The 24662-nt window shown below is 42.5% G+C and overlaps 3 protein-coding genes across 7 annotated transcripts in view; all 3 read left to right on the top strand.

Moving 5' to 3' along the window:
• The window catches only part of LOC6593852, a 63651-nt gene that overhangs the window by 3627 nt on the left and 35362 nt on the right, over positions 1-24662 (top strand). For 4 of the 5 annotated variants that reach the window (XM_026988022.1, XM_026988019.1, XM_026988020.1 and 1 more), the window contains exon 1: positions 19467-19957. The exons of the other annotated variant lie outside the window; for it this stretch is intronic. In XM_026988022.1, the coding sequence (XP_026843823.1) occupies positions 19523-19957 (435 nt within the window). In that variant the 5' untranslated portion in view covers positions 19467-19522. Of the gene's footprint in view, positions 1-19466; positions 19958-24662 lie in introns of those variants that run through there. 5 annotated transcript variants of the gene reach the window in all.
• On the top strand, positions 342-19432 carry LOC6593850 (odorant receptor 30a). Its single transcript, XM_002019182.2, has 8 exons — positions 342-678; positions 732-870; positions 930-1200; positions 1254-1353; positions 1414-1515; positions 1577-1684; positions 1745-1858; positions 19406-19432. Exons 1-7 carry the CDS (start codon positions 367-369, stop codon positions 1844-1846), a joined length of 1134 nt encoding a protein of 377 aa, XP_002019218.1. The 5' UTR covers positions 342-366; the 3' UTR covers positions 1847-1858; positions 19406-19432.
• On the top strand, positions 12355-12890 carry LOC113565578. Its single transcript, XM_026988029.1, has 2 exons — positions 12355-12644; positions 12703-12890. The coding sequence occupies exons 1-2, from the start codon at positions 12433-12435 to the stop codon at positions 12806-12808; spliced, it is 318 nt and encodes a 105-aa protein (XP_026843830.1). The 5' UTR covers positions 12355-12432; the 3' UTR covers positions 12809-12890.

The following is a 24662-nucleotide window of genomic DNA, read 5'->3' as shown; positions in this document are numbered from 1 at the left end:
GTGGGCCGGGGTCTGTGGTTCAATTGAGTGAAGTCTTGAGATACTTCTCATAAGAGTGGATTAAGATGACTTTAAGGTGGTCTTTTCCACACTTTAAAGAGGCACTGCAGTGTCTGTAGGAGTTTGAGTCGCACTTTAAATGTGTATCTATTACACGTATAATTATCAACCCTTTGGCTGTGTAATTAACACATTCTCCCACACCCTTGAGCGACCAAATCGAAAGCCCATTAATTAGCATCACGAAGGGTGCCTGTTGGGGCTATATATTTGGGGGAATATTCTGCTGATTCCAATCACACCTTCATTGACAATTCCTGCGCCTGCCACACAACACCTGCCTGCCTGCCTGCCTACGCCTCCATTATGGATTTGAAATCAATGGATACCGTGGATATGCCCATCTTCGGGAGCACCTTGAAGCTGATGAAGTTCTGGTCGTATCTTTTCGTTCACAACTGGCGTCGCTATGTGGCCATGACGCCCTACATCGTGATCAACTGTACGCAGTATGTGGATATATATCTGAGCACTGAATCGTTGGATTTCATAATCCGCAATGTGTATCTGGCGGTGCTCTTTACGAACACGGTGGTCCGCGGAGTACTGTTGTGCGTGCAGCGTGGCAGCTATGAGAGATTCATTGAAGTGGTCAAGGCATACTACATACAGTTGCTAGTGAGTGATGCAAAAGATACAGTATCTAGCAGAATAAATGTATCTTTTGTTAGGAGTCTAAGGATGCGCACATCCTGCGTTTGGTGGAGGAAATCACACGACTTTCCATAACCATTGGAAGGATTAATCTGCTGATGGGAACCTGTACATGCATTGGTTTTGTCACCTATCCCATTTTTGGCTCAGAAAGGGGTAAGATCTGTCTTAGGGATACAGTATCTAGTGGATAAAGTATCTTTTGTGTCTCCTAGTGCTCCCCTACGGCATGTATCTACCGGCCATTGATGAATACAAGTATGCCACGCCCTACTATGAAGTGTTCTTTGTGATCCAGGCCATCATGGCTCCCATGGGCTGTTGCATGTACATTCCCTACACAAATCTGGTGGTTACATTCACACTCTTTGGGATCTTGATGTGTCGAGTGCTGCAGCATAAGCTGAGGAGTCTGGAAAAACTGGAAAAGGGCCTCGTACGTCGTGAGATCATCTGGTGCATACAATACCATCTAAAGCTAGCAGGGTAAGACCTCTCCTCGGGGTCTTCTTGATGGTGCTAAGATACTTTCTTCGCAGTTTAGTGGATGCCATGAATTCCTTGAACACCCACCTCCATCTCGTGGAATTCATTTGCTTTGGTGCCATGTTGTGTGTCCTTTTGTTCTCTTTGATTATTGTAAGTGACACAGAAAGATCTTTAAGCAAAGTATCTTTAGGAAATGTATCTTTTCCTTAGGCTCAAACCATTGCCCAAACTGTGATCGTCATAGCCTACATGGTAATGATATTCGCCAATAGTTTTGTGCTCTATTCCGTGGCCAATGAACTTTACTTTCAAGTGAGATACATCTTTATCTGTTTCTTACTTTTATCTTTAGATATTTCTGCCCTTTTTTTAGAGCTTTGACATAGCCATTGCCGCTTATGAAAGCAATTGGATGGACTTTGATATTGATACACAAAAGACGTTGAAATTTTTGATAATGCGCTCCCAAAAGCCTTTGGCTGTGAGTGTTTCCATCTTTTACGCAATTATATCTGACGGTTAAGCTCTGTTTCTCCCGTAGATACTTGTGGGTGGCACTTATCCCATGAATTTGAAACTGCTGCAGTCGCTACTGAATGTCATTTACTCATTTTTTACGCTCCTGAGACGCGTCTATGGCTGAGCCATCGCTAAGGTTAGTAAATGTATCTTTTTTCGTGGTTGGCTCCTTTTTGGCCGAACAATTGCCAGAATTGATTGCATTTGAGGAAAGTAAACGTTTTTCCCCCTGGAAAAAAGAGAGGAAAAGTAGCTGCTTATTGGATTGTGTTGCAAATGCATTTTCCAAAAAGGAGACGAAGACAGAGACGGAGACGGAGACTGCTGCTGCAACACGTTTTCTGCCCAAAAAAAAAAAAAAAAAGAAAAGAAAAGCAGAGAAGAGAGAAATAAACTATAATAATAAAAATTGCTTCTTCTGTTGCAGGGTTGGGGGTTCCTTTTGTTGGCCTTTCCTTGACCACACAACCCTCACCCCGCCCCTCCGACCTGCTTCCCACCCACTGTGTGGCTTCTCCTTTTGTGTACTTTTGTTATGCCCGTCACGTGGCATTCGTATAACTTCTATTTAAGCAAATATAAATCTAAAGTGTGTGCTAAATTAGATTAAAATGTTCTCTCTCGTAAAACGTAAGCGTTGTCCGATAAAAGAAGCTAAAGGAGAGAGAGGAGGAGGATGAGGAGGGGGGTCTCTTAGAAAGGGATTCCCTTGCTTACAAAGTGTCGCATGTGGCAAACAAATTGTTAATTAATGTTGGAAAATGGCTAGAAAATTAATTGTTTTACTTTCGAAAGTGCTGTATTTTAAGGGAAGACATTTGGGATTTAAAGTAGCTATCGATTGGCAATGTTCTGGTGGACCTAAGCTATCGATTTTTTAATCGAAATTTATGTTCTTTGTTCTTTGAAAATGTTTTAAGAGGAGGGCGCTGCTTTTCTTGGTTAAGGAAGAAATAATATCTATCGATTGGTTCTGTTTTTATGGATTCAAAATATCGAAGATTATCGAAAATGTATTATTTAAAAATATTTAAAAATTTCAATAGAAGAAAGCATTATCTGAGGCTATAAGTAGCTATATATTGGCTCTGTTTCTAGCATTTAAGTGATCGATTAATTGATCGAAATCAATGCTGTAGTTTCCATCGAGTTGGCAGCACCTCTCAAGGCACAGAAGGGGCCTTTAGAGGGGTCTTTGTGCTACTTTTACTAACGAAAACTGAAGCCTTACTCAAGATCTATCGACTGGGCATATTTCATTACTTTCTTGACTCTTTACTCTACAGATTCTTCACTCATTCTTTCCCTATATCTTCACACTTATCATTCCTTTTCCCAGTCCATGCAGCTTCCTAGGTTTTCCTTTGTTTTCCCTATTAGTTTCCTTTGTATTTTCGCAAATACATTCCTTTGGCCTTAACTTCAAATACCCATCCGCACATTATCGCTGCTTATTTCCCCAATCAGCCTTAACTTTCACTTCAGGACTTGAGCTTCACCACGTTCCCCCTTTCTGTGGCTGTTGCATTGGCATCATCATCATCATCTCTGACTCTCTGTGTCTCGTCTTCAAATTGACTTTAATTTAAGAATTTTTGATATGCCGAATGGCAGCAGGCAGACCCACAAATGGAACGAAACGCTTGACGAGGCTTCCGCCTTTCGCCTTCGCCTTCGGCTTCCTTCAGGGCTTTGTGTCTGGTGTCTGCTGCTGTCTGTGTCTGGCAGTCTTCTGTTTAATGGAATTTACCTCCTGCCGCCATAGAATTTCTCCGTTGACTTCATGGCTCGTTTTATGGGGGAGCAGAAGGAGAATGGGGGATTGGAGCTGAGGCCTAAGGCTCCTTCTGTGGCTGGTAGTCTTCTTCGAGCCGGAAAAGAAATGCTGATGCGACAATTATAGTTATTGTCTGGCGGATCCAGCAGAGATTCTCCCACTCCTCTTCGCGTACGTGAGTCACGCAACGCACCTCTCTCCCTCTCCCTCCCTCTCCACCTTCTCCTCCTCCTCCTCCTGCTGCTGCTGCCACACGACAGCTGCTGCTGGTGGAGCTACTGCTGCTGCCACATCCTCGAATTTCAGATGCTTCTACGCCTGTTTTATTGCTAATGTAAACATGTTGTTGCCTCCGCCTCCGCCTCGGCCTCGGCCTCCTTCCCCGTCAAATGTCTTTGACGCCAAATTGACACATTTTGAGCCGACTTACAGGGGAAGGATATTCCAGGATATTCGCATTGCCCAAATAGTGTGCTAAAATGTGGTACGTGAGTGGATGGAGCTTATCAAACACTAAACAGGACCTGGAGGCATTTTCCACGGGGATAATCTTTAATTTTCCAGGCAGGTGGCGCCTCGAGGCATTCGAAGGATGAAATCAATTTACGTCGATTCACGCCTTCGGGCGTTTCGCCTCCTCTGATGTGTGATTCGATTGCCTGAGTGGAAATCATGGACTTATCTGCTTCTCCTCGGTGTCTAATGAGGCGACTTTCTCCACAGACACAACCCTTTCTCCTTGTCATAGTTTTCCCCCACTCGTTGCCCTAGATTTTCCCCAATTTTCATGCTTATTTTATGCGCATCATCCCAAAAATTGCCGACGTGTTGGAATTTTTAAAACATTTTTCCTTGGTTTTCCTTCATTTTTTTTCTGTTGACATTTGACTTTTGTCCTCGAGAGTCGTTGATCCTGGCCCCCTGGCCCCCTGGCTCTGGTTTCTGTGTGAAATTTAGGTCAAGCGGTCAAGTGTTTTATGGCCAAAGGACCTTTTCGAGGGTTTTATGATGTTTGCCTGCAGTGCGGACAGGCATGGGAAAATGGGGAAAGCAGAAGAAAAGCCAGCTGCTGGAGGGGATAGAAGGTTCGGCCTCTTAAAATTGAAGTTTGGTGGAAAATTTGGCAAAAGAAATTAGAGGAAAATTTAGCTTAAGGAAAGGTTTTTACTGAAGGAGAGGCTTTTCAAGGGAAAATGACAGAATAATGCAGCCTAAAGGGAAGTTCTGATCTTTTTCCTTTCTATGTCACACATTTCCCTTTCCCCTGCCTTTGACCCATGACCCAAGTGCCCAACAGATACACGTATCTATGCCACAGATGCGTCTGTCAATGGTCTAAAGTTCTCCTCCTAATGGAAAACTGAATAATTTAATCACATTTTCAGTTGAAATTGAAACTAAAAGCGCAACTCGGAAAACCTTTTGCATAATTGAGAGCCAAGAGAGTGGCGGCTTTTGGCCAAATCAAATTTAATTAACTTGACTAAACAGAGACCTAAAGAGATGCCTAAACAGTGGAGAACGTGGCCAAGGATAATATTGTGTATTTGTTGGGCTAATCAAATTAATTTGCTCGTTTGACTTGCATTTGCAGGAGGCATACAAAGGCGGCACTTATGCCGATACGGGCTCCGAAGTTCTTGGATTTCAGGGCACATAACCCATACAAATTGCCAATCAAAATCACAGGTTTCTGCTCCCCCCGCCCTCCTGCCATGAAACGCACTTAATGTCGAAGGCTGGAAAATGCAGACACTTTTGTGCATTTCGGCAGCTGGCAAATTGCTATTTACGTCCATGGACAGGTCGCTCTGGCAGCCAGGACAGGGCCAAATCTGATTAAGATTTCAGATTTCGTAAGCGATTTATGAATGCCACAAAACGAGAGTCGAGTGCGTGACCATGGCCAGAACTAGGAGGAGTTTTCTCTTCTACTACTCAAATGCTGGCTGCCGGCCAATTGCCAGTCGAAACGTTGGCCAAAGGACCTGATTCTGGGGATTGTGACACATGACACATGAAAACTGTAGAGAAAAGTGCATTTTCCTAAAGAGACTGGAAAGAAATGAAAGCCCAGACGGTTACTTAACTCTTTCGGTGCAGAAAACTCTACTTTGTACGGAAATTTTTAATCGGATTAGAAGCTTTCCTTTGAAGGAAAATGGTAGTATTTTTAGAGAAATTAAAGTTATTTAAAGGAGAGCCATCCTTGATTAAAACAATTGCTTCAATCTTTTTAAGTGTCGGTATATTTATTCCCTGAGATGTTCACTCAAAGGCACTTTGAAACCCCTTTGTTCTCTTTAGCTTTTCTTTATTTTTCCTTTGGCAAGTGCTCCATCATTATTAGCCCTAAATAACTTAGTTGTTAGGCAATTTCTTAACCACAAAACAAATCTCATTATCAATCAATTGCTGTTGAAATCATTCCCATTCTCTGGCCAACAAATTGGCTTTGGCTGTGGCTGTGGCTGCAATTCCCTTGTTGCTTCTCCACTCTGTGGATGTATTCCCGATTTGATTACCGTGCGGTTTACTAGACTTTTCTTTTGCTGCTTTTCCGTGGAATATATTCCCGTATTTATTATGCATTTCCTTTTTACTGTCAGATGTCTAACAAAATGTTGTCTGGCGGGCTGTCTGGCGGCACTTTGACACTTTTTTCCCCAATTGGAGAACGGGCCTTCCTTCGGCTTGCCTGCGGGACACTTGTGCCTCCTTCTGGCCCTCTCTGTTTAGTCTCCCGAGTGGAAGATTATCACCAACACCATCAGCAGCAGCCGTCATGGCCAATGAGCCGCCTCTGGTGTCTGTTTGCCTCTTTGGCGTTTTAACATTTCAATTCTAATTTAAATATTATATTGAGAGGCAGACACGATAGGACTTTACTTTAAAGATAATTTCTGTGTGCTTTTAGTTGAAGAATTTTAATGGAATGGAAATTCTAGTTGAAATTCTCTTGTCAACAGCCCTTTTGCATGTCGACAGTTTTGCCTGATTTAGTGGCACGCCATCCAGCCAATTAGCTAATGAATGCAACCTTGAATGAAGGTAGAACGCCCACACACACAGGTACAGTGCCACCCCTTGAAATGTTAGTTGAATGTTGATTAACATTCGCGGATGTTAGAGGGAATGTTAATTAGGATTTGCTCTGTAAATAACATTTTTCTACCCTTTTTCTTTATTTTTCGCGGCCGATTGGTGGATTTTCGATGAAGTTTTTGGCCAAATTATGATGCTGTCAACTGCTTATTGTTTCTACTTTTTGGCAGCCTTTTGTTGCTCTTCTTTGGCGTTGTTTTTGCTTCTTTTGTTTCTTCTTTTGTTTCTCCGCTTTTCGCTGTTGTTTTGGCTTTTGTCTGGCTGTCACATGTCAAATGTCAAGTTCACTTTTTGCTGGGGTCGCACCAGCAGCCAGCTGTTGGAAAAACTATTTTGCATGGCGATTATTCTGCAGTCGCTTTTCACACTGCAGCAGCAGCAGCAGCTGCCAGCCAAAAGCACTTGATGTCCGTGACTGCTTATGATAATTCAGTAGTTCCATAAACATAGCTATAGATGTTGTATCTACACAAAGACCACTTGATTTGAATGGAATCTCTGGAGGAAATGTGGCAGATGACGAGGCAACTGACCGAAAGGTCAATAGCTTTACTTTCAAGCGTGGAAAAACAGCCAAAAGTTTAAGTAATAATCGCCATCTCTCTGGCTGCTAGAGAATAAATCCCCTGGAGATACTCCACCACCTCATAATGCCCCTAAATGAACTATAAACTCTAGGATTTAAGATTCTTTCATTCATAAAATATCACTCATACGCACAGCAGCTCCGGCGCCAAATGAGGCATAAAATGAACAATGGGGAGGGGCAGGAGGGCATAAAAAAGAAGAAAATGAACAGCAGAAAGGTGGAACAATGTAAACAGGTGGAAACAAGAGAGAGAAAAAACACCGCAACTAAAAACCAAGAAAATGTTGCCATAAAAATGATTTAATACACATTTTTATATGAGAAAAGTTTTGCAATTTTTGCACATTTAATGTCCCGCCACTCACTTGACATTTGACGTGCGGGGCAGCTCCTGTTCAACTTCCAGTTAAAGTTAACCTTAACTTTAAGACCTGCCTGGCTGTCTGGCTGTCTGTCCGACTGGCTGCCTTCTTGGGTATTCCTTAGTTAATTATGCTCCAAAGTTTTCCATTTTCCTTCCTTCCTTCCCTTCGTGTGCTGCAAAAGTTGCGTAAATTAAATCTAATTGAATCTACAACTTCCATTCGGGAGTTCTCCTTCGGTTTGCTGTGTGCAAAATGTGATTACAATAAGGGGCTTTCCATTCGTTTGGCTATGGATATGTTTGCTCAGGCAGCTGGGGAATTATTCATGTCACTTCCTTTACACTGACACGCCCCCATGGCCCCATTTCTAGGGGAGGGTGGGATAATCAGCGGCTTTGTTGCTGCAAAAGTTTTCCTTTTCCTTTCTTTACTTTTTTTTATTGAATTTAGAGCAAAGTGTCGCTTTTTTATTAGAGAGTTAGCCAGCCAGAGAGAGGGAGGGAGGGAGAGTGTGGGAGTGCATTGAAATTCCATTGGAGAACTGCCTCTAGGATCTAGAATGTCCTCTGGGAGGAGGCTATGGATGTGCTCCAGAAGGAATGGGGCGGAGGAATACTTAAGGCGACAATAATGTGTCTTCTGTCATTGACTGACTCTGACATGACAATAAAATGGGCAAATGTACGCGTATTAAAAAGTTTTCAGTTTGTCAATCGTTAAATAAAAGAAAGAATATTAAATTTATGGCAATAAAAAGCTGGGGCATCTCTGAGGGAATGTGAAGAGAAAATGGGAATAATATATTTAAGGATGAGAGTATCTTTAATTAAGATACGTAGTACAGATTCTTCTTTATCTTTAGCTTTAATTTAACATTATTCCATGCAGAATTTCACAGAATTTATTATCGATTTACATACCATTCGATTCCAATTTTTACCCCGAAAATGCGTATTTTTATTGAAGAATCTGATGGATAAAGAGGATTTCCTGCATATATCCTTCCATTCTAGATCTAATGAAACATTCTATAACTTATTTTCAACCAAAGCCTTAAACATACCCTCCCTTTTATCTCCTTTTAATGGTTATTATCATCTAGTAATCGATTTCCTTCGATACCTCTCACATATCTTCCAACATTTTAATCATTTCCCGAATCAATTAAACCACAATATTCCTTTAATTTCCTCTTAAATTTCTCCTAATCAACTCTGTTTTCATTTCCCCCAACTTTACATAGTTTTCTTCACCAGCTTTTTCTTGGAAAATTCTCAATACAAACTTCATTTTCATGCTCATTAAATCCATCTTCTGTCTCTCTCTCTCTCCTCGTCGACGTCTCGCCATCGAACAACAACACAAAAAACTCATCAAATAAATCAAATTTTCCTTGTTAACCCTTTTCCTTGCCTTCATTGAGATTCTTTTCAGCAGGAGGAAAAGTTTTTGCGTGGCCTAAAGGGTTTAGCGAAGGAAAAGTCAGGAAAAGCAGAAAAAGTTACGCCAAAAATGGCGTTAAAATGTGTAATCAGAGAGAAACGACACGCAAAGAGGAGGGGGGGCAGAGGGATCATCCAAGGCTGGGGGTGCCACCAATTGAGGAATCGAGGGGCAACTGTCGATGACGACGACGGACTGTTAATGAAAATTGTTTTTTGGTGAAAAAAAAAAAACGAAGGAAAGAAAGCGCTGGAGGGAGAGGTTTTGGTGTTGTAAATGATTGGTGGAAAGAACTCTTATGCCCGCAGGCAGCAGGACGCAGGACGGACTGGGACTGGGACTACTGCCGAAACTAATTAACGCCAAATGTGGCCAAGGCCTTTGAATGATGGACAAATGGCGGGAGAATCCTTCCCTCCGAAGTAATAGGAGAGGGAGTGGGTTTCCCCCCCCCCCCCCCCCCTAGTTCTTTCTTCCGCTTTTTCTTGTTGACTTTCCCAGTGATTTGCTTCGTTAAATCCCCAATGCAGTCCGACTGCAGGACTTCTCTGCTCCTCGGAGAGCTTTACTTTCTTTGCCGCTTTTCCAGCATTTTCCCAACACCACAAACAACAATGACTGGCATTTAGCAGTGAGCATTTTGCGAGTCCTTCTCTCGAAAGCCTTTCCAATTACTCACCAATATTTACCTTGGAAGAAAATGTTATTTCATTTGACATTTTGCTGGCCAGAAGGAACAGCTGTCTAGACGACAAGCAGCGGCACTTGGGCACGCTTCTGTCTCCCCCACAAAAACTATATATAACTATATATATCTATAGATATATGATATATCTATCTGCCATCACGTTCTCCCATATTTTTTGTGCTCTCCGGAGTTCTCTGTGCCCAAAAGCCCGCTGCATCGATTGGGGGGACCATCAACGGGAATATTGATGGCCACTTAAAAGTATGCAATGAAATTTTGGGGAATTTATAGCCAAAGCCACTAAAAGATAGTAGAATGTCGAATATATTTTTAGTGAGCGATTAATACGAGTATAAATGGCCATCTGCCATCGGCTGTTGCTCTTTGCTGTCCTTCTCTTTGAAGATCTCATCATTCGATTCCCTGGAATCTCTCAGATGCACATACAATGAGTCATTCTCGCTACCTCTCCATCGCCACAAAGTCATTGGCCACTTGGCGCATAAATACCACAAAACCAAATGATTAAAATCGTATTAAACGATATGGAGGCTCCAAGTGTCACTGCAGCTGACTGAATTGCCAATACCCGCCTGTCTGGCTGAAGTTTATCCGTTCCCGCAGCGCTCCCAACAGACGTCTAGTGTTAGGGCGGGGGCCAGCGCTGCGCCAACCAGATGGAGGAAACCGAATCCGAGCGGATATCGGAGGCTGCCTGCGACACCAGATTTTAGGATGGCTACTACTAGATACTACCAGCAAAAAGCCAAGGCCAATGGATGCAAAGATAGTTTTGTTTTATTCGTACATCTCAATCGCATCTCAATCCGGTGGTCATATCCGAAGTGGTCACCAGTTCAATTCATTTTAAAGTGATGTCTCCACTTAGCCATATTCCACTGGATTCTCTGGGCCCCAATACTCCTTCACTCACAAAGAGACCAGAAATCTGAATATTCTGGCCATGGAGGGGGTGTAGGTGATTTCTAACAACACTGCGGGATACGTTAGGTTCATTTCGTGGACTAAATTCGCGACAATTCGATATCCCAGAAAAGAACAAATCGAGAATTTTCCAAACAAAAAATTTATTCTACCTGTAGTATTCTGAAGTACTAGCTATTCTTCTTCTTGAACAGATCACCGACTGTCTGGATTGCTGTGACTTACATCTTAACCACAGACCTCCGATAAATTTCTAAGCACGAGAACAGCTGTATTTCCCTTATGGTCGAAACGTGTGTTGGAAGGGGGATAAATATTGGGAAGCTCGTGAGGGCAACGGTCGTCATTCCAAGCAGGTGGATTGATTGATCAACAATGCAATGAGTGAAGATTATACCAAGAAAATATGTTTTATTTCACGCTTTCTACCGCTTTATTTGGGTAATTTTCGCATGTTTAAATATTTCGATCACATAGAACATATGTATATTTTAATAGATATTAGACAGTTAGCACTCAACAGGCTCGAATACAAAACTTAAGACTGTTTGCCTCATCGACTCTCACAAGAGAGTCGAAACGTGAAAGAAAGAGAGAGAGAGTGTGTGTGTTATCGAGAATGCGACTCTGTTTATTTGGCTGTTGTAACACCTCACCTATCGTAATGTTTACCTTGCCGTCAGCTGTGCTGTACCCCAATCGCCACTACCCCAATATGTAAATTGCACACATATGTAGAAATCGAGGGAATACCTGTGCGGTGTGGGTAACAAACGAATTTGTTCATTTAGTTTGCCTATTCCATTTAGACGTTCCATCTGCCTGGCCATTTCCACGGGTAGCGAACGTACGTTTTTAAAGTACAAAAAATATAGAAAACAAAAATTTTACCCAGGTTTTTGTAGGCGATTAGATGGCATTTTGTTTTGTACAAAAGATAGCTTTCATAATGATAGCAATAGTCATATGTTGGCAATAGGCAAAAGTACGCGAAATAAAATTCGACTTTGGCATAATCTACTAAAATTTAAAAATCTCCGAAACGGAACGGAACATATGTTTTAAAGCGATTAATTTACATATTAAATGATCTCTCTTAAAGTTTTTTAATATGAATTAAGGACCGGTCGCGAACGTACGTATTTTCCTCATTTTCCCATAAAAATTCTTCATATTTCCTTAACAAAAAACCTTTTTAGAGATATCTTTGAGGACCAACTTTTATCAAAAACAATACTATAAAAATACCAAAACATATCGAGAAAGTAAACTTTTCTTAAGTTTCTAGGAAAATAGGAAACCATATCGGCTGAAAAGTATATGAAATTGGGTTCATATTAGCTATTGGTCTCTTTTTGGTCTCGATGGACTTTTCCACGGAAATGCCCATATGTACCTGGCTGGCTGGGCGACTATTCGTCGGAATTGGGATCATAACAGTCATATGATCTGCATCAATGGGGAATTTATGAGTTCGATTCGATTACAATTGCCGCCGGTTCAGCTGCTGGGTGGTTGGGTTAACGAGGGGGAACTCGGCTGAGCCTCAGTTTTCTTGGGAATCGCAAGTGCTCCTCCAATCCCAATCCCAGTCCCAATTTGCTATAAAAGGTCTCAGCCTCAGCCATAGACCCTTCATTAAGTTGGAGAGGCGTTGGCTCTGTTGTCTTAAAGCCAGTCTTTAATCATGTGTATCCTGAAGGTGATCTTTGTTTTTATACTTTTCGTCTCCTGCGTGAATAGTCTGGCTTTGTACTTGCCGGAAGCAAAGAGAATTTGGTTTCCTCCCGCACCCGGAATGAGAGACAAACAGGGGGAATATAAAAACGAAACGCAATCATATATAGTCCCTGGACACTGGAGATCGAGCGTAAGCTCCTGCACAATGGTTAGCGATTTCGAGAACATAACTGTTCGCCTTGGGTACAAAAAGAGGATGACACGCGTCTGTGGAAACTATGAATGCGTATCACGGGGTCCTGGCACGGCAGCGATGACCGTAGTCGAATAGTGAGTAACCACAAGTGCGATGACGATCGACAGAGAATCAATCTCTTCGTCGTTTCAGTTGTCAACAGCCAGCCGGTTTCCAGGAGTGCGAGACGAATGGAATAGACCAGACGCAGAACTATCCGGAATGCTGCTGGAAATGCGTCGAATATAAAAACTGTTAGCTCTGAGGCACAGATCCTCATTCCTCATTCCCAGTCACAAATTTTAGCTATGTGTTTGATGGAGTGTGGGATCTTAATTGGCTAGAGTAAGAAAATAAAGATTAAACTACTACTGTATGGCGCCGTAGAGCATGTTTATGATCCTGTACACCTCTGAGAATCTCGCTGGAGGTCCATAGATAACCAGCTTGACTTTCAGAGAAACAGCAACAGAGCCCGGATTGCCGGTTCAGGATATCCTTGGATGGCCTCCTATCCGTGGCCTTGCGCGACCTGAAGACCTGTCTCCGATGCACAGAAAAGAATGGCTTTGATTATCGTATGCCCTCCCCGATGCCCCTCGTGTAGGGCTGATATGCCGCTGCATAGATCGAGGGACAGGTCAAAGCCCTGGTCTTTCTCCACGACATATCTGTTACCAGCGAAGTTTCGAGACCGTCAGGGTTTAGCTGTACACTTTTTTATAGAATGTTCAAACATTTTTTGGCAACCCCCTTCCTTCCAGACGCTGGGGCTATAGACAGACAGACGGGCGTCTCAATATCTGAAAGGGAGAGAGATTCAAATGGAAGGCGAGCTGCCGGCTGGTACACTGAAATCATTTTAATGAAATGGGAAACCTTTTTATTCTTTTGAACCACAAATGAATTCTAATACGATTATGGAAAAGAGTCTTTTTCAATGAAAGGAAGCGACAGCAAGCAGGTAGTCGTCGCTCGAGGAATGTGGCATCATCGGTAGGTGAGGTGAGGGCAAGAGAAGTCAAGGCTGGGAATCCGGTTTGACGAATTTTTTCGACTCAAAGCAGTTTAGTGATGCAGAGGAAAAGGGTTTGGATATGATATGGGGATACTGATCCAAAAACGGGGATTAAGAGCTAATTGGATATCACATCTAATAGAATGAAATGATATCATGAAGGAATTGTAGGATTCTTCTTGGGATTCAATCGAGTTATATATCCCCTTTGTCATTCGAGCGATAATATGATGGATAATGATATGGAATACTGTTAAAGAGACTGATCCAAAAGGGGTTTAAAGCAAATCGAGTTCCATTGGGATACTTTTTGGATTACAATGAAAGAACATTCTAATTCCATATTACCCTTGGCATTTCCCCTCTCTTTTCCTTCAAACATCATGTGTACACTATGCCCTCATCCATATGTAATTTTCCTATAGAAATCTTTCAATCAGAGCCATGGCGTTCTCCTTCAATCAAAGCCTATGGCTCTATTTGATGACCAATAAAGTTGTCAGGCGGCGATAATGTTATTAACATTGCTTACAATAATTAATTTAATTTTTGTAGACCAATTTACACACGTAATTAAAAGACCCCAACCCCTATATATATCTGTCTCTCGCTGTGACGATACGACGGTCTCTCTTTCAAGTCCCATGCCGGAGGAAGAGAGTGCGTGTTTCAGTACACGAATAGGGAAGGGGCCATGGGGCATGGGGCATGGCTATTAGTTTCTATTTCCATTGCCACAAACACTGACTAATTGCCCATGGTCAGTGCCTCGAACGACAATCGCGTCGCGGAAGCAGCGGTCTATCAGGGAGAATATCATCTAAATGAATATAAATGAAATGGAATTCTATGGAGATTCATACTTTTTGAGTTTTTATCAGTGATTTATGGGATGAAAACAAGCCCGATGCTGCTCTGCCTCTAGACAGATGAATTTTGCAATCGGAAAACAAATAAACATACTATATATATGCGAAAGAGCCCATAAAATAACAATCTACAGAAATACATACATATTTATGCATTGCGGAATGTTCCATGGGACATAAGGAAATGCTCTTACCCGAGGAGGGAGTATGGGGAACTACCAGGAGGTACATATATCTGTGGATCTTTGGAAAGAGAGGTTCTCTGAGAGATGCCTCTAAGAGGACGCCACAGGAACTGCTGGCCTACGCCAAAAAAACCTCTCGATGACTTTAAAACCACATAAACACTCCCACGCCCCCTATCCGGATAACTAAGGGCCATACTAACCTATGAGATGCCCCGCTGCGAGCCGTCCAGGTTTACCTAACATAACCTATAAAGAATCCTACATTTATCAATGTTTTAGGAGTAATTGTAGACCTTTAACCGAAAAGCAGAGCCAGAAGACCATTCAATCGCCATTTGAATGCCAAACCCCAGCTTTAATGGAAAGTACCCGCTTTCGTAGGGCATATCCTAGCATTATAGGAAGCACTCCACTGCCTTTCAGTCTGCCTGTCATCGCAGCAAATTCCAGAAGCAAATCAGTTGGCAATCAGAGCGCAGTTTGCTCTTTTGACTCGTCTTTAAGCTGATTCTTTCTTTTTTTCCACTGTATTATCAATGCTGTAGTAGGAGGCTTATCAAGACAGACCAGACAGACCAGACAGACACTCGATGGAGTATTCATCGACTGGCAACAGCGAAGAAACGAAAGAATGAGAGTGTAACCCGCATGTTGCATGCAGCAGCAGCAGCAGCAGCAGCTGATGATGATAAGAGTTGAAACCCCGTTCATTGAGGAAATGTCACTTTTGCATACAAAACATATGACAAATCTTGGTACGAGTATATACTAAAATATCTGAAAAATTAAAAGAAAATAAAAGAACTGAAAAGACAAAGTCCGAACGCGCCTTTTCCTGTTCTGCCAAAGTTTTGCGATAAAAAAAGAAGGGAAAAAAGAGTAGAACTTCTCTCTCGACTGCAGTGCGTTGAATGCATACAAAACGAAGATATGGCCGAAGCCCAAGCGCCGTATCAGGCGATATGCATAGAAAATGAAGAATAAAAAGAAAAGTAAAGAGAAGGGAACCACTAGGGGGAGGAGGTGGGAGAGTGGGAGAACTGCAAACAAAGCGCTGCAGCAATAGTGGAAAGAAAACTTTAGTTCTTAAAATGGCAGCCAGACGGAGCGGCGTCGTCGTCAGCATTTTGATAAACCATTGAATAAATGTTAGAACAGAAAACAATTATTAAAAAAAAAAGAAACAAAAATCCCCCCGAGAAAGAGCGAAGCTTTTCCCAATACGGAACGGAAATGCGGCACAGAAAAAGCAACAACAACAAATCCGAGGAACAAACGAAGGAAGAGCTTTATAAGGCAGAAAGAGGAATGGAAGGGAGTACTGCCGTACGACTATGAAAGAACCCCACAAATGGCATACCTGATGGGGTGGGGAGGGGGGAACAAATGGGGGCTTTCATTAGCAAATGTTTAAACGAGTATTTCTACCGATTAGATAAGCGTTTTGGATTTATAGAATGAATAGAGAAAGAGGGAGAGAGAGAGAGACTAGAAAAAAAGAAAAATATAAATTTATGGCGAAATCTTGTGATTCTCCAGAGAATTTCAGATGGATAAGACTCTGCTGGGTATATATTTTCATAAGAATAAATTCTGATTTGCTTATAATTATAGAACAATGAGGGGTTTTCCTCAGGGTGAGCTTCAGGGTCTCCACTGAAAGTTTAAAGAACTCTTAAACGGATAAGAGAATGACGTACTATGCGACTATAGCTACAGCTATAAGCGTTGATATACTGCTTTCCATTCCCAACTTTGATCCACAATTAGGCAAAACATTCTAGCCTTATAAAGACCCCGTTCTAGTCATGCTTCTAATCCAACATTCAGATAAGATACGGCACCTCAATCATAATTTTTTATAGTGAATGTTCAAAAGGAGACTCCATGGAAACTGACCCCTTCCTCAGAGATTCCCCAATCGAGATCCGATAATCACACAACAAATTACAGGGGAGGGGACATTGAGAACACACCAGCAATAAAGTCATCAAGCCACTTGTGACGGGTCGCCACAGACACAAAATCAAAGAATAAAATCCATTCAAAATGTATTCCGAGAATCCCAAAAAAAAAAAACACACACACAAAAACATAAAACGAAAGACGCGACACAACGAATTTTCATTCGAAATTAACGAAACAAAATTATGTTTGGCGCCAGGTCTGGGGCCCAGAGAGAAGATCCCCATGAATGGTGAATGGTGTTGCTGCAGTAATTGGAAACTAAAACCAACATCGAAAAAACTCGCATAGATCGTACCGAAATGGCACGTTCCGTTCCGTCTTAAAGACAGAGAGACAGAGATAGATACGCCGATTGGCCGATTTGTACGATGATTTGCATAATTGCGTGATTCGCATACCGCAGAAATTTGTTGTATCTCTGAATCATCGTTTCTCTACAGAGGGGCGGGGAGGAACCCAATCTGAATCCATTCTCTTAGATGTGGGACTCATCTTTTGGTATTACTTTCGTATTCAAAGTTGCCAATGAGTCAAGTGCTTACATTGTCTGTCAAGTGTTTGATTATCTCATTCGGACAGTATAAGAAATGGAATTCATATGCATTTCAAGCGACTTTTGGGGCATTGATGGACATTGAAAGCCAAGTAATTGACACTCTTGTCGTGGAAGATACATATTCAGCTATGGAAAGCCTCTTGAGAACCCTAAAGAATGGAATAGGAAAGAGTTTCCCATACATTTAAGCCATGGAAATCCCTCTAATATCCATATCAACTTTATATATATCTTTAATTTCATAATATTCACTTAATATTCCTATAAAGTTCTATATATCTTTCTTTATTTCCTTTGCCTCGGGTTCTTTTATCTTGCAAATTCGCATTCATCGCATTAAAAAGTACCTTTGTATCTTTTATGTGAAGGAATTCCAGAGTACTCGTTCGAGCTGTGCGGGAATTTTGTGATTTCATGTTCGAGTTCGATGTTCGATGTGCGTGAGGTTGCAGCTGAGTTTGTTTTGGGTAATTTTCTATCCCAAATGAGGGAATTTTTTTGTTGATATTTAAAGCAGTTAATAAATAGTTATTTATATGAATTATAACTAAAATTATAGTTTTTAAGAGTGATTTCCTAGCACTTAAGGAAGCTCTAAAGCTCTAAAAAATGTATTAAATGAATAATTTAGTTCGACTGTTTTCACCGTTCTATCCCTCTTGAAATACATTCATTCAACATTCTAGATTTCATCTGTTTTCTTGCCTAATTCCACCCACAAATTCCCTCAAATACTATGACTGTTTCGCTCTACACCTTCACTTCCATCAATATCTCTATAGATTAAGCTATAAATTCCCTCTAGGAATTCCAAGAAGTTTACCAGTTTTTGTACACAAATTTATGGGTGATTGCAGCGCTGACTAAACCAGACACAAATCAAAACAAGGGAAATTCTTAGCCTCAAACCCCTTCGAACGTGCTCGCATGCCGATGCATGCGCCAGGCGGTTCGATTCGAACACAACAAACGAGCGCCGCCGTGTGTTTCCAGCGGCAGACTCTGTTAACAGCCACTGTTAGGCGGTTCGAATTAACGGTTGCGGCGGGCGTACGAGAAATTCCTGGCCTTGCCGCCGCAATCTTTCGCGTTCGCTTGGACGGTTCGGTCGCCACGTATCTAGATACTCGAGGGTATCTCGTCCGTTCGCTTGCTTTGCGCGAGCCAGAAGTTGAATTTGAAAATAAAATTTTGCCCCGCTAACAAAATTGGTTTTTTCAATTGCCAAAACGCAAAGAAATGCGAGAAACGCGACGTGCTGCCAAACCAATCCAATCCAATAAATAAATCTAAGCGAAAAAGTATGTGTGCATCTGCATCCCCCCCCCATGAGAAATCAAATCTCCATCAAAATTAAATTAAAGAATGAATTAATTTGTCAGCAGCGGAAATATCAAAACAAAACGTGTTCGGCATCCCGTAGATGCAAAAATAAATTATAAACCCAACGTCAGCGGCAGCGACAGCGGCAGCCAATAAACAGCTTCGCACAAGTGCCCCAAGAATCGGTGCGATTGCCAGATACTTTTGTATCTTGCACTTTGCAGCGTGTGTTGTGTGTCTGTGTTTCAGTATTGTGCGAAAGTAAAAACTACCTGCGAAACAGACCTCCTCAAAACCCGAAAAAAAAGAAAACCAGTTTTGTGAAAATTATTGAGACTGTGTTTGGGTTTGGGTTCGGTTTCAGTTGTTTTTGTTTGCTGCAGTCCCAGTGTATTGGCCATTTCTTGGTTTTTTTTGCTTGGAGCATTGCTTTGGCTCTCTGTTGAAAGGAAAAACTGTTGAAATTGTGGCTGCCAGTTGGCGTCTGGCACCGAGAGATAGTGATAGATCATAAATCTACTGAGAGAATGGACCCAAAGGTGTCAAAGGTGTCGTAGGAAAGCGGTAAAAAACGATTAAAATTGGGGTTCATGGTTTAGTCTTGTGGATGGAGGAACTTCCTGGAATTACAACAGAAAGAAGATCATTTCAGGACATTTTTTACCTCTTTAAAGTCAATGAGGAATTATAACTATATTTCTTTAGTAAAAACACCTTTATTTTGATATTTTGACTAGTAAAATCTTCTGTGGAAGTTCAAGGGAGGCTTCAGGGTATCCATAATCAGAATCGCGCGTTTATTTCTCTCCTTTTAAATGGAAAAACAGTTTCCAGTGGGGAAGTTCTTTAGGAAATCTCAGAAAAAACTCCCAAATCTTCTTTAAATCCAAAAAAATACTAAACACAAACCCCATTTTCGCCTCTCAATCCACAGTTTAAATAAAATACAACAAAAAGTGCAACATTTAACCCAAAAAATATAAGAAATAATAGAAAGAAGATACAAAAGAGTTCCAAGAACCAACACAGAAAGCATCATTGCCACAACAAGATGCTGATGCACCACACAACATCCACAACGTCCACGGCGACGATGACCAACTCGTCGTCATCGGCCACGCCCACACCAGGGTCGACCTCCTCCAACAACAGTGCCACACTCGAGACGCTGCACCACCAGCAGCAGCAGCAGCACCAGCAGCTGCAGCATCAACTGCAGCAGTTGCACACGAATGCGGCAAACAATTCGCGTCCCCCCTCGCGGGCGCCCTCGATTCTCGATAGCCCCACGCTGGCGCGTGTGGAGCGGGCTCGTCTCCGACTCGAGCAGCAGGAGCGTGAGAGGGAGCGAGAGAGGAGCAGCCAGAGGGGAGGCGACATCAATGGAGGGGGCATCGGTGGCGGCGGCAGCAGCACTGGAACGGGGAGCACGGCAACGACAATGAATCGTGAGGATAGCCTGGAGCGGAGCATATTGGATCCCAAGGTGAGGCAACGATCCTTTCCTTCTTTTTCTTCTTCTTCTTCTTTCGAGATAAATTACAATTAAGATTTCTGGCATAAAGAACCAACAGCAAGTACAAGATACTCGCATATCTGTATCTGTGAATAGATCTCTCTTCGAAGGTATCGCTGAGAATTTAGAGAATCTTTGGTTGTATATTTATCACCTTATTTATGGAATATTTCGAAATCGAAACTGAATTCGAGAGGGGGAAAGCCTTGAAAGCTTGAAATATGACAGAGGGGATCCCCAGAATGAAGATCTTTCTTCACCGAAATGATGATTGTTCAGCTGGGGAAATTCTTGTTAAATAGAACTGAGGAATGGATCATTGTTTAAAGATATCTTTTGATATTCCGAATGCCTTAAACCTCTCCGAAATCCACCAACCATCAGTCTAAGGGTTTTCCCTATTAGATTTCTCTACAAATCAGTTATTAAATTACCTCCCGTTACCCACTTCCCTTCATCTCCCATTATTTTCGTCTATAATCAGAACAAATGTCCCGCAAATTAGTGGAAGCCTTGGCCTTCGACTAAGGAGCGTAGGGAGAGAGGATATTTCCTAAGCCAAATAAGCCCCAGACACACACACACACACACAGGAGTTCCTCTTGACGGGAAGGCATTTTACTAATGGTCCAGCCGCTGGCCCTTGGACCACAGGCTCCTCCCCTTGGGCTCCCCCTGGCCTTCCCTCAGGCAATAGGTTACTGTCCGTCCGCTTTCGTCTGTCCCCCCGTCTGTGGGGGCCATGCCTCCGGAGGCTACTTCTACGTGTATGTCCGCCCCACCGACCTTCTTCTAGCATTATATGTAAATGCTTTTTATTCTGTTATTATTTTGTTAACGCTCTTATCTTTTCCACGTGGTTTTATCTTTGGCTGTGAATTGTGTGGCCATCATCTGGCCAGAAGCCCAAAGCCTCTTTATTTCTTTAAAGCTTACGAAAAGAGTGGACCCTCTGGCTCTATGCTGGGGTTTTGCATACATGAAAAAGGGACAGAGTCCCCCCCGCCCCAGAACCTGCCCTCTCTCCTCCTGAATGGCCAGGTAGCATTAGAAGCAGAACGAGAACCAGAAACAGAAGTTGCTCAGGTAACAGAGGCCTAGGCATCGACCTCGAACCTCCATGCCACCAGCTCATGGCTCAATGAGAACATAAACTCAGATAATGAATTGCGAAATATATCTATCTATTAGGCAGACGAGACAATAACAAAGATAGAACCAAACCGAACCGAACAGAACGGAACATGGAATTTAGATGGGATTTTGTTTTGGTTTTGGAACTCTTATCATTAGAGGGTTTTTACCTGTAAGACATGTGAAATTATTACATCATATAGGGTTTATCTAAGGAAGGTTTCGGGCTAACAAATTTACACAATTTCCTTCCTTTCAAAGTTCTTCCAACAGAGATTTTCTTTGAATAACTTCCATCTTAGATGCTCTAATAGTTCTTAGTGCTCTCTTTTCCCCACCAAAGAGGTTCCTTGGTTCCTTTTATCACATCATCAATTCTGTTTTTGGCCAAAAGCCAAACAGTCACAAGACTGATTACCTGATAGATGCAGTGCTTTAGAGCCATCCTGCGCCTCCTTTAGACGTAACAAATTGTACGTAACAGTTCTGGGGCCAAATTGCCTGCATAATTTCCCCACACAGCCTCCCCTTCCCCCCTTTCACCCCTTTCTGGCGGCACTATCCGTTCCCGTCGCCCAAAGGGAAACTGCAGCCAAAATATTGGCGCAGGATGTTTTTTGCTATCAATAAACTTGGAGTTTGGGCAGCTGCTAAATCTTTCAGGGGAACTTCTGGGAAGAAAATCAATAGAAAATGGAAAAATTGCAACACTTTTGGGTCATTCGTAGAGGTTTTTCGTTGGAGGAACGACTGCCGCAGTGCATTGAACCCCACGGAGCCACATCAAGTGCTCCAACCAAAGAGCGTCAGAGTCAGCGGCAGCGGCAGCGGTAGAGCGTCATAATTAGTCACACTTAAAAAGGCAATGGCCCAAACAGTTGGTCTTGTGTTGGCCCGTTAGTTGGCCAAATGCGAAATATGAGGCGAGGCAAAGAGAAGGCTAAAACCGAAAAACAACCAGAGCCCGGCGGTAACCGGAGACACGACAAAAGACACGACACGAGAGAGTAGGAAGCGCCATGGCTCCACAAATGGGGGAAAGCAAACAGAAGGGGGAAAACAGAGGGGGCCGAGGGGGTGGTACGTGCCCCGCAAGCAGCCAGGCGGACTATGAGATACAATGTTTGACCCAAAGCAAGAAAGGAAGGCGAAAGACCACGGGTCCAGTCCATCCTCTGGCGTTGCTTCGCTGCACTTGGCTGCAACGGGTTGCAGAAAGGGCCATCCGCCCGAGCCCGAGCCCAAGCATTTGGAGCAGAAAGATGGAGTTGCACTTGGCAAGAGCACGAGTGAAATCGGACATACTCGTACATGTATCTTTTATCATTTTGCTCGGACATGGCGCATAAGCAATTTCCATAAATTGTAGGAGGACCACTCGTACGTCGCTTCGTACATTTCAATGTCAATTTATTTGCGCCGCTCGCAATTCAATTTAGCGGCTCGCTCGCATTCCACGAGTGCGAAATATTCTACAAAACAACAAAAAATTAAATGAAAAATACATATGTACATGGTGTTGTTTTTTTTTGCATGGATGAATGCCCCCCAGCCTTAGGAAAATGGTCAGAAAATGCGAGTGTTTTCAGAGTTCGAATGGTAATGGTTCCAGTTGGGGTTTTGGATGAGTTTTGGCTGTGGCTGCGATGCGGTTAATGGATGAGTCAGTGGAGGGACTCTGAGAGTTCTGTTGAAGAGGAATCTGTTGGGGTCGAGGGAAAAGCCCCCCCAAAGATATTACTCATGCGATCAATTGATATCAAAACATGGCATTTATGGATTGATTCATCGAATGGGTCAGAAAATCAAAGAAAAGGTGTGTTTCCTGACTTTTCAACTGTTTTTCCCGGCACAAAGACTCTAAAAAGTAAGTTGCAGGTGTTTCAAGACCAAGGAAAACACCTTATATCTGGCATGCTAAAAAGGGGTATATGGTTGATCGATTAAAGACAATCCCCAAAAAACCCTGCCAAAAAGCGCCTAAATCAATAGAAAACTAATAGATTTCCCCCACTCCGATTGCTGCCTCAATTAGTCTCATAAATTAGCCCATAAATAGAATAAATAGCAACACTATCCACACAAAAATAGAGCCCACGAAAACCTGGTAACCGATAAAGAAGGAATCAAATATCTGTGGGGCATGGGGGCATGGGGTTAAGGCAGCCCAGTAATTTGAGTCTCGTTTTTTGGGGAATTGGCTGCTCGCACGCGAAAGACCAGCGAACCGACCCCCGAAAAAAAACAGAAACAGAAAAATCGTGGAATAAATCGAGAGACGGCACACACACGTTTCGGGGAAAATAGAGCAAACCCCACACACGCCCCTCCTACGGAAAAACTAAACACAGACGGGAAGGAAAATTAAGGAAAATGAAGGGGAAAATAAAAGACAGAAAGAAACAGACAAAGACAAAGACAAAACACAAACGAAAAAGATGCAAAGACGACACGCAAGAAATGCGTAAAAATAAAAAGGAGAAGAATACAGAGAAAATCATTTCATTCGACGCCCAGCCACCCAGCCACCCACCACACACGCCCACACCCGCCCACCATCCCCCTGCTCGAACATTTTCATTCATAAAAGAGAGCGGGGAAAACTTTAGCGGAAAATATGCTCCACAATAAAATATACAAATAAATGGCTGGGCTTAATGCAAATAAAAGGGGGGATGTGGCGGCAGTAGGCTCAGCCCCCTCCTCGGAGGTCGGAGGTCGAGGGGGGTGGGAGCGGGAGCGGTTACGCGAGGGAACAGCAAATGGCACACAGAAGTGCAATTTTTGTTTCGAGGGATCCCTGGAAAAGGGGGGCGGGGGCGGGAAGGGCGGCAAATCACAAATGCAAAAAGGAAATGCCAATGGAAAAATGTGTGTGTTTTCCAGTAAAACAAAAACAGGGCGGGGGGAAGTGTTTGCAGGGGGGGAGGGAAATGGCAGGCGCCAGCCTTAAAGCTAATTTTTGGGTTTATCTTTTTCGGTCGAAAAATTGCACTTAATATTTGTTTCGTTTTTATTTTTTTTGGGTTACTTTTGAAGGAGAGTCTGTTGTGAAAAAGAATGAGCTATAGATCTATAAAGTATAGATATGTTTGAGCGGAATACAAAGTTTTGTGGCTATAATACCCTGGTTTTTGTGGTTTTGGATCGTTCTTTATACGCTTATCAAACTCTTTTCATAAAACTCTCATAGAAAACATCCATCAAAATACAAATTTCATTAAACAAGGGCTCAAAACTATGCCAAATATGATCCAAATCGAAGAACTAAAGCTACCAAAGGAGTCTAGAAGTTAGATCTGAAAGAGTATCTTCACAATTGAACCACAGACATAGCCTCTGCTTATTGTATCTTTATCTCAAATTGCTAGCTCTTTAAAGCTCTTTAAAGAGCATCTTCATATTCTCCCATCGGCTTGTGTCGGCTGTTCTTTTTGATGTATTTGCGGCTGCTGTCTGCATCTCAATTTGGTTCTACGGTGCAAAGTGATATCTCATTTATGTTGGACTGTGTAAAGTGATATTTATTACAATTAAGCGG

The sequence above is a fragment of the Drosophila persimilis genome, unplaced genomic scaffold, assembly GCF_003286085.1.
Source record: "Drosophila persimilis strain 14011-0111.01,24,50 unplaced genomic scaffold, DperRS2 tig00000124-arrow-pilon, whole genome shotgun sequence".
Classification (NCBI taxonomy): Eukaryota; Metazoa; Arthropoda; class Insecta; order Diptera; family Drosophilidae; genus Drosophila; species Drosophila persimilis.
The sequence above is the reverse complement of the archived record's forward strand: the minus strand, read 5'-3'. Positions and strand labels throughout refer to the sequence as shown.

What these genes read in the sequence shown, in the direction of transcription:
- LOC6593850 (XM_002019182.2), top strand. Translation starts at nt 367, where the DNA reads ATGGATTTGAAATCAATGGATACCGTGGATATGCCCATCTTCGGGAGC. An exon ending in CATACTACATACAGTTGCTA is followed by an intron (nt 679 to 731) that starts GTGAGTGATGCA and finishes ATCTTTTGTTAG; the next exon opens with GAGTCTAAGGATGCGCACAT. An exon ending in GCTCCCAAAAGCCTTTGGCT is followed by an intron (nt 1,685 to 1,744) that starts GTGAGTGTTTCC and finishes TTTCTCCCGTAG; the next exon opens with ATACTTGTGGGTGGCACTTA.
- LOC113565578 (XM_026988029.1), top strand. Translation starts at nt 12,433, where the DNA reads ATGAGAGACAAACAGGGGGAATATAAAAACGAAACGCAATCATATATA. An exon ending in GCGATGACCGTAGTCGAATA is followed by an intron (nt 12,645 to 12,702) that starts GTGAGTAACCAC and finishes TCGTCGTTTCAG; the next exon opens with TTGTCAACAGCCAGCCGGTT.